Consider the following 15,156-nt stretch of genomic DNA (forward strand, 5'->3'; position numbering starts at 1 on the left):
GGGGGGTGGGGGGGCAGAGCAAAAGGGAAGTGTGTGTTTGCAGACTGAGACGAGAGGCAGGCGGCGTCGCCATGAAACTAGACCTATTAATGCTCGTCTTGGGCAAGATCACCGCTTCCTGTCAGTCTGCAGGGGGGGCACTCTGTTCCCAATGCTGATCAACCATAATGGGATGTGACAGCACACATCCTAAAGAATGAGGAGATAAGTGATCTTTGTGTCACCCCGTCGTGTCATTTTTAGAATGCTGCTTGCTCCATAAAGACACCAAGCAGTTAGGAAATGGGAGCAGACATGAAATGATGACTAGCGCTAAAATAAAGCAGCATTTTACTCACAGCCACCTTCTATTTTTGTCCCATGACTGAAGTTTCTGGACAGATGTTTTAAGAGTTTAACCTCTTAAAAATGGAACACAAACAAACAGATGATCAAACACACCTGAAACAAACCAGAACCAGGTTAGCTTGAACATCCTTATGCTAAAGACATGCCCACCACGCAGCTTTCCAGCCAACATTCATCGGGAAAACCTCCATTGATGGAAGAACCTGGTCATTCTGTACCTTCAGCTGGTCAGCTGACCTCATTCTGGCCCAAATTGTTGCTGAACCTGGACCTGATGGCCTGCAGCAGCCCTGGATCAGAGCTCTGCCCCCCAGGCTGGTCCGGTAGGCACTAGGCATGCTGGGGGCATCACTTCATCTGCCTCTCTTCTCTCCCTGATGCCCCAGCACTCTGGAACAGGGTGAATTTGGACCATTGCTCCAGAGTCTTTATGCTGAAGCCTGTTCCCCAATTAGCCTCACTGATTGGCGGTTTTCTGAAGGCTCCACAGCTGTTCAGTCCCTGGAGTTCCTTCACATTGTGACAAGTGGAAATGTTCTTACTCGCTCTATTAAACACAGCCCTGAGTTCTGCTGCTGTTTTTACTTGAGTTGATTTCACCAAACCTTCAAGTGATCCTGGATCTCCATCATCCCGCCCAGTTTTTAATGCGTTGGACGGTTCTTCTCAAAGAGAACAACATCTTTCCCACAACCACAGGATGAATCCTTATAGAAATGAGAAGCTGCTCGTTGCTTCAGGTTCTGGTTTAATAACATGTTGCCAGGCAATAATTATCCAACAGGAGGTTCTTACCTATTTGCTTGGTTAAATCCAGGTGGTGCCAGGATGAGTATTCTGGTACACACAGAAGCCTTTCAGCATGAAGCTTTATAAATGTAAATACTTGGTCGACCTTGTGTCAGGAGAGGCTCGCAGGCACTGATTTCACTGCCTGGGGGGTCCAGACACGCCCCTGATTCTAAGCTGGAAGTTGTCACGACAACCCTACATTTGTGAAACGCTGAAAACACATTTAAGTGTGTGTAGGCCCTCAGTTATCCAGATCAGAGCAGTTTTAGCATCAGTCCAGTGTAAATCAGGCTCCATGCTCTCATCCCAGATGATCCTTGATGTGGATCTATCCATTATTCCATCCTTTAAATGGGCTTCAAACATTAGCATCATACTTTAAGAAACGCTGCATATGATGAAGAAAGCACCTGAAATACCTCACACAACACATGGTCAGCTAGCCCTGGGGGGGTGGGGGGGTGGGGGGGGGGGGGGGGGGGGGGGGGGCAATTCTCTCCCTATCGATATCATCTATCTATCGGTCATCTGCCATAATAACTCCATTTAAATTCGGCTGAGGGGGGGCTGTCTTCAGGACGCCCTTCAGAATACAGACCTTCTGCAGCGGCAGGTTCGTGCACGCTGCCGTGCACCATGACTCAGTGCAGCTCACTATTTTTCTTCATAGACTCATGGTGGTGCAAAAGGAATCTTGGGATATGTGACAGTAATGGCAACCTGAGCCTCCTCCAGGGAACAAAATATTTGAAATTCACTCGTGCGCTCTCTCTCTCCCATTCATGCTTTATTTATGGCGGCCTTGCGCTCTATCTCTCATTCTGTCTTTTTCTTTCCATCCTCCGCATTTCTAATTACTCTCACCTTTTCTGTGCCTTTTGGTGTCTTTCAGACACCATCATTTCTCTACCTGATGGACTATCGTCCTTGTCTTCCATCTGTTTCCTCCTCTCCGCTGCACCGCCTGCTTTTTGTCCAAGTAAAGGGAGGCTTTTAGCCCCTTATCAAACTTTTATGAATTATGAACGTCCTCCGTCCAGCAGCCGAGACAGAATCACTTCATTGTCGTCCAGGTTATCTGCTGCTGCTCAGAGAGGACAGACGCAGCCGTCCTGTAAGGAACACCTTCCTCAGTTCTATTCCAGGATCCTGTCTTTGCCTTTCAATCCAGCTGTCATCCACAGGTCCCAGTCCAGACCACATCCATGCGGACCAGCGGGAAAAGTCCCAAAGAAGCCAAAAGGAGCAGCGAGATGTCGGGTTCAGGGGTGCCGTTCCACTCACTAGTGAATTCATGTTAAACAACAGATATAAGTGTAATAATTTGATATGATATATTCACAGTGTTAGTAGCTATTTATCCTTTTGTTGGCAGAATTATTATTTACACATTTCTTGTATTTAAATATTAATGAATCAGCCTTTTCTTATTGGCCAACAGTCACCTGTCTAAATCCTCTCAGCTCATAATTGGTCAGTTTCAGTCATGTGTCAGCAAGTGTCAGGAAGTGCGTCTGTCATGAGTTTAATCTGCCCTTTTTATAAAGAGGGATCCTTCGACCACCAACCCTCACGTTACAAAAGCAACAAGCAACAAGCACCAAGAGCATCCTCTCAAAAAGACATCTCGACCAGATCCTCTGATCCTCTGCCAGAAACACCAATCCAGGGAGGGGTCCGGGACACCTCCAGCAACACTGCTACGCAACCTCAAGGTCCAAATAATAGTCAGGAACACCAGCAACCCTTGTCTGATCACTCCGATTTAATCTCAGATAATCTTGTCATTTACATCGGTCTGTGATCAGATCAACCCGTTTTGACCTTGAAGCGTTCGGCAGGTTCGTATGTTCTAATAAAACCTTGGCTGGAAATGTGACCCAGAGTGGGATAATTGAATGTAACGTGCAAAGCGATTATGCTAAAATGATGCACGGGTCGGCGTCAAAAATAGGACTCTTCCGGTTCCTGTGCCTCCCCTGGCATTTGCAGTTAGCTCACCTATCTCTGAACACTTCTGCTCGTGCACATTTGTCTGATATTGTCGCTGATCAAAGGCGATAAGAAGCAGCTGACATCAAAGCTCAGCAGATCAAACGTTAGCCACGCTAGTCTCGGGCTAATCGGTGCTTCCTTCATAAAATCACGCTGCTGCGTCTGCAGACGCGTCGCCATGGCTGCGCTGTGACTACGGCAGGTATCAGGAGAAAGGTACGCTGCACCAAGGTGAGAGGAAGTGTGTCAGTGATAGAGCTGCTGCACAGGTGTGGGACCCGCCGGACACCTGCGCTCCACACACACTCCGTCCTGCTCCATCCTGCCTGAGTTTCCCTCCTGAGTGTGTTTAACTCGGAGACGCTGAAGCACGCAGAGGTCGCGCTCTCCTTTTGCTGCAGTGCTTTCAACAGCTGCCTCAAAGCGGAACTGAAACGCGACCCCGCGGTTCAAAAATTCCGCCAATTATCGGGGGAACGTCGAAAGCGAAGAAAACGCTATTTGTTTCTCCCACAATTTCCAGTGTTGCCAATCAGAGGAGGACCTGCGTCAGCATCCAGCAGCAGAACAATGAAGCAGTAAGCGGCATGAACGCGCGGCTAACAAGATGAGCCGCTCTGCTGGCAACGGCGGGCAGATGATCTCTCGTCTTAGGACGCCAGTCGGAGAGAGTTGAGGGCTCCGGCGTGGATTAGCAGGGCTGTGAGTTGCTTATGCTCTCCAGGAGAACGCGGGCTGTTGCCACGCCGGATTACACCAGCCGGGGAAAAGGTTACACACTTCAGCGGTGTGAGAGCGGGAGCTGAACGGAGCCAACAAGCCACATCTGTCGCTCTCCTCTACCCACATACAGGTGTTCCGCTGCAGGATCCAGCAGGATCACACCTCAGAACCGCGCGGTTTTGGCGCCGCGGCAGCGGGAAACATGCACAGTTGGGCCGACACCAATGTCACCATCCGCTGTCCCGTCTTCCTCGCTGCAGTTGGGTCGGATCAGCCGTTAACATTCCGGGCCCGCGGTCCGCTCCTGCACCGTATCTGCCGCATATTAGGCTGAACAGAGGCAACACGCAAGCCACCCCGACACCGATATCACTGGAATCAGAACCTGGATGTGGATCGGAATACAAAACAGCGGGACGCCGCAGAGGCAAAGGATCAAGGTGTCGTTCCACGCGACAGCCGCGACGCAAAGTGCTGGTATAAAACGATGCTATCGGCCCGACGCCGCCGTAAACCGACACCTGAGGTGGACGATTAGCAACATCAAACAGCCGAGATGTGAAACAGAAGAGCCAACGTGCTTCCTGAATCCTGCACCGCGGTTCTGAACCGAGCCGAGAAGAGCGCCGGGGGGGGGCAGAGGGTCGTCAGGCTGAGCCTGAGAGGTGGAACAAATGAGGAATGAAGTCGCTCCGTCTGTTTACGTGTCAGACGCAGAGCTTTCTTGATCCTGTCGGGGTGCTTGAGGTAAACCAGCCAAGACAGAAGCAGGTGTGATCCAGACTCCTGGAGATTTTCTCATGCCTTTCGCTGATTTCACCTCCAGTTGTGGCAACTTTAATCTGAGCATGATGGATTTTTGATTGGGGTTTGTCCCTGGGGCTTCTGATTGGTGTCCGACTGGCTCTCATACAGACAAAGGAAGCTAAGCTACGCTAACCGAGCTGCTGTTAGGGAAAAATACATCTCACCGTACATTTGGGATGATGAATGAAGGGTGCGGAAAAGCTGACAGAAAGCCCAAAAGAATCTGACTGACTGTTGATAAAACCTAATCTCCCTGACAGCTGTGGAGATAAAGCGGCGTGAAATGACAGACGAGACGGACGGATTTGATCTTTGAATCGGCCCAGTCGCGTTAAAACGCCACGGCGGCCGACGGTGAGCACGGCGAAGCGGCTGCACCTTTCCAGGGAACGCTGTGATTAGCCTGCGAGATCTCCGATGTGATCCGCAGATGGATTCGGCTACGGCCGGAAACACGCTGAATCAGATCTAATGAGCTAATTCATTGGAAACAGCGGGAAGTCATTCCCCGCGTAAACCTCGTTAGCAAAACGCCGCCTGTGTGAGCTCGGCGGGCATATTTATTTCTTCCGCTGCTCCTGAATGGGACGTGTTTACATTTCATCAGGAATAAGCAGCTTATATTGTTTCACTAAATCTAAAATTATGGACACGTTGTGGGAGAACTCGTAACCGCTGTGCCAGATTTACAGCTTTGCACAGTGCAGCAGCAGCTGGGGAGCCGAGAACCGGTCTTTCCACATGAGGCGGGACAATTAGAGAGGCGCAGAGAGCGAGAGGGGTGGGGGGAGAGGGGGGAGGCTGGGGTGGTACCCAAAAGGGAGCCCAGTTGCTCCTGGAATTTAAAGGTGAAAAGCAGTGAAAATCCAGAAGATTCCCTCTGCTGGTGCCCTGAACTCTCCCCATAAGTCTCAGAAACTAGAGGATCCCTAAATGGTGCAACGTGCACACACACTGCAGAGAAGGTAAGGAACGCCCTCCCCCCCCCCCCCCCCCCCCCCCCCACACTCACACACACACACACACACACACACACACAATGCAGACAAGGCTGTAATTTTCAAACCAGCATGACTGTGTGTGTGTGTGTGAATAAGCTCGGAAATAAGGCTGGAATTTCAAAGCTGGACTTGGTTTCATTTCCTGCCGGCATTGTGATGCAGTAATATGTGAAATTCCGTGGCTTGATTGACTCATTTGCTGTGATCACGACTCGGCAAATGTCTCCAAACCGCAGCCGAGCAACTCATCGGGACGTCAGAGCCGGCCGGTGGCTCCCATCCACCCAAACAAACGTTGAGTTGTTCTTGAAGGTGGACTCAGGCCGCCCTCCTACGATCCCAAACAGTCCCGGAACCACGCGGCTCCTGTTCCACCAGCAAACACCAAACTGCATTCCTGAGATTTTTGGTGGGGACACTATTCGGTAATTCCAAAACCAGAAAGGGGGCCCACATGGTCCACTGTGGCTCGGATTGTCAGACAGCAGGAAGTCGGACGGAGGACAGGAAGAGACGCCAGAATAAGAAAGGACAGGGTCAGGGAGGGGCGTCCATTGGTCACGTGGTCACCTGGACTCTCCTACCGGACACGTAGGCCGGCCGCCGTCTTTGGCTTTTAATCATTGTAATCCTGGAGGTGGACGCATGAGCAGCTTTAACTGGTCCAGGAGGTGAGATATGGCCCGATCACTTCCGTCCATACAGTATTTGTGCCTGCCTGGTCCACTCAACACAACCCTGACCTTGGGCAACCTGCTCCTGCAGCGTCCCAATGTTGGATTCATTGACTCCTAATTACCACATGTGAAGCAGGAGGTGAGAGGAGGTGATGAAAGCAGCCGCTTGACTCCTGCTGACAGAAGCACGAGGGACGGACACAGAGGGGGTTGGACGGACACAGAGGGGGTTGGACGGACACAGAGGGGGTTGGACACAAGAGGACTCCCTGCTGGGGCATCCGACCTTTGTCAAGAGGCGTCTCCTGAAGGACAGGAAGGGAGTCCTGAGCACAGGGGGTCGATTGAGCCCTGACTTGTGGAGCAGAAAGGGACTAGACCAGGGGTGGGCAAATCCAGACCTCGAGGGCCGGATCCAGGCCGGACCTTCTGTCCTACAGGTCAACACTCACCTGGGGTTGGCTCCATTTACCTTGGTGAAAGCGGTTTCTCCCTGGTAGGATGCAAAACCCGGCTGGATTCCAGCCTTCATGGATTGGACTTGCCCATCAGAGGAGGTCAAATCCAGTCCTCAAGGGTTGAATTCAAGGCGGGATTTGCATCCTACCAGGGAGAAACCGCTTTCACCAAGGTAAATGGAGCCAACCCCAGGTGAGTGTTGACCTGTAGGAAAGAAGGTCCGGCTTGGATCCGGCCCTCCATGCCCACCCCTGGACGAGAGGCAGGCAGTCGGCCTTAACGACCTGATGTCATGTGAATGGGAGTGGGAGCTAATTGGCTCCGGAGCTGAGGCCTCAGCAGCTGTCACCAAGGTTGACGCTGTCATTCCCAGATGGAACCAGCAGTTTGACTCGGTGGATCTCAGAGTTTTATGTGCAGACGGGCTTTTTCTAGTTGCTGGCTAAGTTTGTCCGTGAGGGAGAAAAGACTCCCAGAGATTCGACCACTCGCATTTGAGCCGGAGGCTCCCGTTGGCAGCGGCCCTCTCGTATTGGCATCGACTTTGCTGCGTTTATATCAGCATCGCCGATACGGAATCTGTTATAAAATGGCTAAAACAAAAGCAGCCAAGTGGAATTACTGTCCCGAATCCGTCGCTGATGAACTGAACTTTACAATAGTGGTGATTGTGCCCATTATTTCTACCCATCTAAGCTAAAACTTTCATTTCATTCACAGATCCCAAGATCATATAAATACACCATCAATTTCAACGAAATCCACAACCCAAACGCGCTTAGCTATTAGCTTAGCGATTGTCAGAGGACGTTTATGTGTCTTCAGACAAAAACCTCCCGTTCTGACCTCACGTTGCCTCAGCTCTGACACTTGAGAGAAACCCCAGCGCAGGGCAGACGCGGAACATTGAGGATTAACTTCTCTTTACATGACAAAGGTCAATAAATCAGCTTCTCGTTCAGTGGAGCCGAGGAGGAAGGCCCCCCAGGACTGTTGACCTGCCGCCTGTGACGGCAGCAGCTTCAGCATCAGCTGAATCGGTCTCCCCGCCTATTTTATGGATCTCTTTCTCCTCCTTATTCTGTCACTTTTCAAACCGTATTTCATTTCCAATTTCACTCTATCTGGAGGACGACTCTCCCCCCCCCGTTTCTCTTTCATGACGTGATTAGCATTCATGGCCTCTCACTGCTGCATCACGGGCCTGTTTGTTGGGCCAATTCCCCTAATTCCCTGAAAACAGGGCTGGATGTCTTTCTGGCGTCGCGTGTGATCTGCACATGCAGGAAGGATGTGGAGATAAGAATAAACCCAGGCAGGCGGACGCTAACGCCGCTAACGCCGCCAACGCCGCTAACGCCGCTAACGCCGAGAGGAATCAATCAATCAATCTTTATTTATAGAGCGTCTTTTACAATCAAAATTGTTTTAAGGCGCTTTCCAGAATCCCAGGGCCTGAGGAGAGGAGAGGAGAGGAGAGGAGAGGAGAGGAGAGGAGAGGAGAGGAGAGGAGAGGAGAGGAGAGGAAACCATGACCCAGTGGGGTGACAGAGGCCTGTCAGGTGATCATGGTTCTGGACCCCGGCAGCCTCGGCCTATAGCAGCATAGCTAAGATGTGACCTAATGATTAGACGACCCCCTAAGTATGATAGTTTGTCTGTCTATGATAGTAACTGGAACTACAGAATTAGTAACAATAAGCTTCATCAAAGAGGAGGTTTTAAGTCTGATCTAAAAGGAACAATCCTCGCAGGGTGTGAAAGCGCCACAGTGAAACCACCACATGTCGTGGAACGTTCCCTCAGTTCGGAACGCTGCAGCAATTCAGCAGCTACGTGAGCGACAGGGTCACAGCAGCGCCCCCTGTGGACGCAGAGCGGAATGTTTGGATCTGCTTCCCGCTGCAGACAGCAGGATTCAGGACTCGCACGCGTCCTGACGCCAGTGATCCAGAAAAAGGGCGTCGGAATTCGGGCATTAAGCGCCTCGTCATTGTGTTTCGGGATGTTTTTGTTCGGCGGGCTGTTAACGGGGCTTCAACAAGACCCCATTTAGCGTGTAGCAGCTAAAGAGAAGAGAATTTAAACACACACACACACACACACACACACACACACACACACACACACACACGCGTTCATCAAACAAAGGAGAGAAAATTACCGAGCAAGAAGCGTTTAACTGATGAATTAATGTTTAAAATGGGAGCTTTAAGATTAAAGATCCAGACCAGAGGAACCACCATCTGACGTGAGCCATCTGACGGAGAGGAAGCTGATCCCCCCCCCCCCCCCCCTCCCGTCCCCCCCTCCTCCTCCCCGACAGGTCAACCCGCCCTTCGGGGGTCAATAGTTCAAATCCTCCAGGTGCTCGTTAGAGAACAGCGTGCATCCCCAACACAGTCCAATTAGACGCAAATTATCAGGACATTAAGCATCCGCTGTCATATTTACTGAATCGGGACAAACTGGGTCAGATCTGGTCACCTTAATTCCTTAATTATGGGATATTTCATCAGCAGCGACTGTGTCCTTAACCTGGAGGCGGCGTGATGCATTTAAAGACCCCAGCAGGTACGGAGGCATTTACAGACACCCCATTAAAGACGGAGAAGAAATGAAATGTACATACGCGACCCTGAGCGACCCTGAGCGCTGTAATTAGGAGACGCAAGCATCTGAGAACGGGAGGACGGGAAAACCCAAAGGCTTCCGTTAATTACCTGTCAGGGGCGAGGAAGACGAGGACCTCTAGTGGTAAATATTACGCAACCCCCCCCCGCCACCATCATCACGTCTTACGTCATAGGTTTGAGTCATTTAGGTGCAACTGGTTCCTAATCTTCACACACAAAGTGGCTCATTGAGCGGCGTGGGAGTGGCCAAAGGTCGGCTGGAAGTCGACGTTCCCGACGTCCCATCGGAATTGCAAATTTCACGACTTGTTTACGAGCAGAACACAATTGGCCGGTGATTTCGTCCCTCGGCGTGTAATTTCGGAGCCGTTCTGATTAGAAAGCCCCGTCCAACCAGAAGCAGAGGAGGCGTCCACAATCAGGCCACCGGCGGAGGAAGGACGAGCTCTGTTGTTTCCTTTGAACGATGGAATGAAACCTCCGTTTTTTCCTAACGTTCCCTCCCCCTTTGTCCTCCCGCCACGTCTGGACTTGTCCCCCGCACCCTTCTGATTGTTGCCACCCTGTTCTGTCCCGCTACCACGTCTTTTACAGCGGCCACTTCACGTCATCAGGAGGAGCATCAGGACGGAAGGAAACAGCATCAGTAATGTAAAGCACACACACACACACACACACACACACAGATAAGAGATAAGAGCGTTGTCATGGGCCCGTATAGGTGCCACGGCGTCACGTGACTCCCCTGGGAATAATGGAGGCAGCGGAGCGTCCTGTCACATCTGTAATAGCTGATAAAGAACCTAAACTCAGCAGGGTGGGAAGTCTGCTCACTTGTAGGTCTTCTAAGCCCCCCCCCCCGCCAGCATTAGCATCAGTAATGCTGGCTACGATTACAGATGTGAAGCGTCAGCGCGTCGTTAGCATTCCCAACTCACGCAACTGATTCGGAATGTAACAGACGTGACTGATACATTGACGCATATCAACGCTAACAGATTAGCTTGTTTCCTCTGGTAGCGGCGCGGTTTAAATGAGATGGGTACGTGATGACTAGCATCCAGCTGATACCCCCCCCCCACCATCTCCCAGGCTGGCGAGCCGTGCTGTGTGTTTATGGCAGTGTGTGTGTGCTGCTACTCTGAGGCAGACTGATGAGTCATTGGGGAGTGTGTGTGAGTGTGAGCGTGTGTGTTTCTGCCACCGAATGTTTTTATCCCACACAAAGTTCACACTTTTAAGCGTGCGCTGCCGTCCTGGTGGGGGAGAAGATGCCTCCTGCCTCACAACAGGGCTTCATTCACAACTCAGGACGAGTTTTATTCCCTTTTTGTTGTCTGACACCACAGATGACGTTAGCTTGCTGCGTGCCTGCCTCCGCTCAAACGCTGAGCGGCTTTAGCTTTAATCGGATGCACAGACGGAGGCGGCGTCTAAACCTCCAGCTGCGTCTCATCCTCCACCTGAACACCGGCTCAGGTCGCCCGCCGCGAGCCTCTGAATGGCGAGATTTGCTTCAGCTGGATGAGGCTCGGTTAGCTCATTGTCATGGCAACACAACGGTCTGCGTAAAGTTGAGTCACCGTCGCCTGCGTTGTTGTGCCGTTAGGGGACAAACACACCCGCAGAAATCCCATCAGAGCTGAATCAGGAAACCAGGAGTCATCAGAAATCGATCAGTAGGTTGAGATGATTAAAACAAACTACAGCCATTTCATTTAGGCTAATTAACCAAATGAAGCTCCTCATTCGCAGACATCATTAAATGACCACATATCATCTGTAATCTGATTACAGAGCGACTACAGAACCACACGGAGCGCAGATTCGAGCATCAGCCCCGCTCGACGGGAGGCTGGAGACGCTCTCAGATTAGCAGTAATTAGCCAAAGTTTCTGCCTTTAGCTTGACGAAGGCAGCGCGAGGTGGAGGAGAGGGAACAAAGGTTGCAAGAAGGCGACGACGGGGATGAACGACCGCCTTTTTACAAGCTGTTGAAGTTCCTTTTACGTCCCTCAACAATTACCCAGCATGGGTGTCACGCTAAATGAGCGGCCGCCTTGAAAGGAGAAAAACAACCTGGAAATCACCACGTTGATCCTGATTAACTTAACGCGAACGTCAAGTTCGCCCGGAGCTTTGCAACGACTCCTGGACTCCTGGACGGGTTTTATTTCGCCTTCTTGAGGTTGACTCACGTCAGCAGAGGGTTGAAGACGTCTGAAAGGACATTAGAGGACAGAAATAAGGGGACAAAGGTCGGCGGAGGACCAGTAGGGACGCGGTCTCAACAGGAAGTAACGCCAGCTTCCTGCTCCCGTCCTGATCCCTGTTAGCGTCCAGCTCCTCCTAAAACCACTCCGCTGTGAGTAAGTTCAGTGGTGCTCACAGAGAGAAAAGCTAATCCGATTAATCTTCATAGAACACGGAGGAAAGTAACACTCGCCCGTCGTCATGGAAACACGCTGAGAGCTTTTTGCTGGATTTGGCGGACTTGTGCTGGAATCTTATTTGTCTGGGTACTGTTTCCACGCCAAGGTAGGACCATAGTCACCCCCCATCAACATCTCTGGTCGTCATAGCGACGTCGGAAAACCAAGGCAAATCTGCCACCGTCAGGTTAAACCAGCGCTGGAGCTGATGTGGAGGCACGGAATCAGGCCAACGGTGACCGAGCAAAGGTGAAAATAAAGCAGGAAATGAGAGTAAAGTAGCGAAAGTAGCTCCATATTTAGCAATCATCCTTCCCTGGACACGCTCCTGCCTAAAACTGCCCTCCCTGGGTCTCAGAACCATCCCGTGGAACGTTTATGTTGGGGGAGACATAGAACCTCAGAAAGAACCTGGAGAGAAAAGGCTGCCACAGCTGAAACAACCATTCCAATTAGCTTAGCTGGCGCCCGTTTCGGAGCGTTTCCGTCCACCATAAACGGACTGCTCGCTCTGGTCGGGCAGATGGGCGGTTTCCTCACTGCTGACACGTGTAGTTTTATCTCCACATCCTTAAAGCTGATTGGCTGGATGAGAAACACGATTTCAGGCAGCTTTATTAATCCCATCGGAGGCAGCTGGCCACACACACACACACACACACACACACACACGATCAAAAACATACAGTACCTGTTATTATGACCCACTTCAGCCGTGCCATTTGCATGTACGCATGCACGTTTCCTCACTTATGACGTCGAAGTAACGCGTCCTCTTAAATGGCGGCTTCTGTGACTCCGCCTCCAAGAGCTCCGCTGCTGTAAATTGGCTCTTTGATTTATGTGATAGCGCTGCTGTATAAAGGGTAAACTAATGGAGATACAGCACGGCTGCGCTCTTTAATGTTCTCCGGCCGCGTGCGCTCTGCCATCGACTCAGCGATGCAGTCATAATCGCCATCAGACGCAGTAACGCGCTCCATAATAGCAAGACGCAGGTGACTCGCCGCTATTAGCGGGTGTGTGGGGAACCAATAACGCCTCCTGTTTAACTGGATCTGAAGCAAACCCGCTGGTGGAAGCGCCCACACGCTCATCTGTCTGTCAGAGGCAGGTGTTCAGCAGGTAAAGAGGGCGCGACGGCGCCAAGATGGCGAAACGCTCCCGCCAAACGGCCCCCGAAACCACGGGGATTGGAAGAAGACTAAGTGGCTTCTCATTATTTATCGACGTCACAGCCGATTTCAGACCTTCGACGGGTCTCATTAGGCGGATTTTTGTGACTTTCCTTCGCTAAATCAGACAATAAACCTGGTGACATTTGAATGATGTCAGAAGAGATAGCATCAGGAGGAGCCGGTGAAATGACTCCATCTGACATTTTGTCTTTTAAAAAGCAGACCAATAATTGAGCTACAGCTACTCATGTCACTCATGAATCACTCATTTTTTTCCTGCCGTCACAAACAATCTGCGACGACATTTCCGATGTCATCCATCCCTCCATCCACCCATCATTACCCTGAGAAAGCAGCAGGAGCTACACCGTAGCTAACAGTTTAGCTCTGCAGGAAAATCCAGAGCAGAAGAAAAAGCCTGAAACCAATGACTGGCGTTACTCAAACTACATATTAAGTGCAAAAACGTGACCGATGCCCCCCAAAACAACAGCTAGGTAAGTGGGTAGTCAAGCTAGCTCTTCGGCAGCTAGCGTCATCTTGCTGTCAGCTGGACGATGAGCTTCCCACCAGCGTGTCATAATAATCATGCTAACAGAATGGCAAATAATTACAAAGCACATCGCGTTTGGTGGTCCCAGCGCCCACACTGGGTTAGCTACAGCGGTTAGCAACATCACAAGGCGTGCGCGTTTACCAGCCGGTGGCTAACCTTGCTGAGCTGACTGGCCGGGGAGCCGCTGCTGTTGACCGTGTGGCATTTGAAGTTGAGCAAGGAGTCCATGGCAGCGTCGCCCTCGCCGTCAGCGACCGGCGAGACAAGCGGCGAGGTGGACTGCTGGAGCACGGTGCAGGACAGACCCAGGAAGCTGGACGGGCGGATCAGGAAGGCCTCTAAGGCTATGTTAGCCGACACCTGGTGGGGAGAAGAAGGAGCAAATGAGGGAGGAGCTTGTCGACGACCCCCATTTAGCAGGTCCCTTTATCCCGAGTGACAGCGGAGACCTTAAAAAACGAGAGGGAAATCAAAAGGACGCAACTTATCTCTCCTCGTCCCGCTCGAGCTACCTGCTTGGGACAGATTAGCTTCCCATTATTCCAGACTCCGAAAGAACAAAAGAGAGCGGGCGAAGGTGCGGGGCGCTTTGTCGGATAATCTCCGTCTCCCTCCGCCTGTGTCAAAGTCGGCCTTACCTTTGAAATGGCCCGGTTGTCTCCGGCCAGCGCCAGGTCGGCGATGCGCTCCACGCACTGCACGATGCGCGTGCACGCCCTGGCCTCGTTCTGCGCCATCCACAGGACGTGCTCCTCCACCAGCATCATGTTGCTGGCGATGTCCGATATGTAGCCGCACAGCTGCGGGGACACGGGCAGGCGTTAGCATCAATCAGCATCAATCCGCAACAACCGGCACGTTTAGCATCCGGAACCGAGGCGGGCGGCCGCCGCTCCGTTCATTAAAACGAGATTTAATTTAGATTAGCCGCCCCGATGGGCCGTAATCGCCTCCCTGGGACGGCACGCCACTATTTACTGGCTGCATTTCTCATTGTTGCTTAATTATGTTCTTCTTTAACGGATAAATGAGGGCGGTCTCCGCGGCGCGGCCTTGGGAATGCTAAAACTCGGAGCGTCCTCGCGCGACATCTCCTCCCGAGTGACCCGATGAGTAATTGGACAGAGGAGAGCAAATATCGATCCTCTCCGCCGAGCTCGACGCCGGCGCTCTCGCAGAGCCTTGACCTCCGGGTCGCCCGGGGGTCCCGTAAAGTGGAACGCCAAAACCCGGAAGCCCTCTCCATAGCCGCGATCCGTCCGAATCCGGCCAAAAGTTAAGCTGTCTGCAATCAATTAAAGGATCGAAGCCGGAGTGTCTCCAACGCCCTTTTGTGTCCACCAAACGTGGACTCTGGAGGGACAGAAGCTAAGACAGAGGAGGACTTCCTGGTCCACGACGGGAGCCCCGAAAACACGACCCGGATTCATCGGAATGACGCGCGACGGCGTTAAAAAAGCCCGCTCACGTCTTTACGCTTCCCCACGAGCCGCGTCAGCCTCTCCACCAGGTGCGTGACGAAGATGACGTCCATGACGTCGGTGAAGTGCGC

General features: G+C 51.7%; 1 protein-coding gene across 1 annotated transcript in view; it reads right to left on the reverse strand.

The window, feature by feature from the left end:
• Window positions 1–15,156, reverse strand: part of adgra1b (adhesion G protein-coupled receptor A1b) — a 75,194-nt gene that overhangs the window by 47,630 nt on the left and 12,408 nt on the right. The window contains exons 7-9 of the mRNA XM_029835151.1: window positions 15,073–15,156; window positions 14,243–14,404; window positions 13,761–13,964 (exon numbers count right to left, since the gene is read on the reverse strand). The exon at window positions 15,073–15,156 is cut by the window's right edge and continues 66 nt beyond it. Coding sequence (XP_029691011.1) covers window positions 13,761–13,964; window positions 14,243–14,404; window positions 15,073–15,156 — 450 coding nt within the window. The remainder of the gene's footprint in view (window positions 1–13,760; window positions 13,965–14,242; window positions 14,405–15,072) is intronic.

Source organism: Takifugu rubripes, chromosome 4, assembly GCF_901000725.2.
Source record: "Takifugu rubripes chromosome 4, fTakRub1.2, whole genome shotgun sequence".
NCBI classification, from domain to species: Eukaryota; Metazoa; Chordata; class Actinopteri; order Tetraodontiformes; family Tetraodontidae; genus Takifugu; species Takifugu rubripes.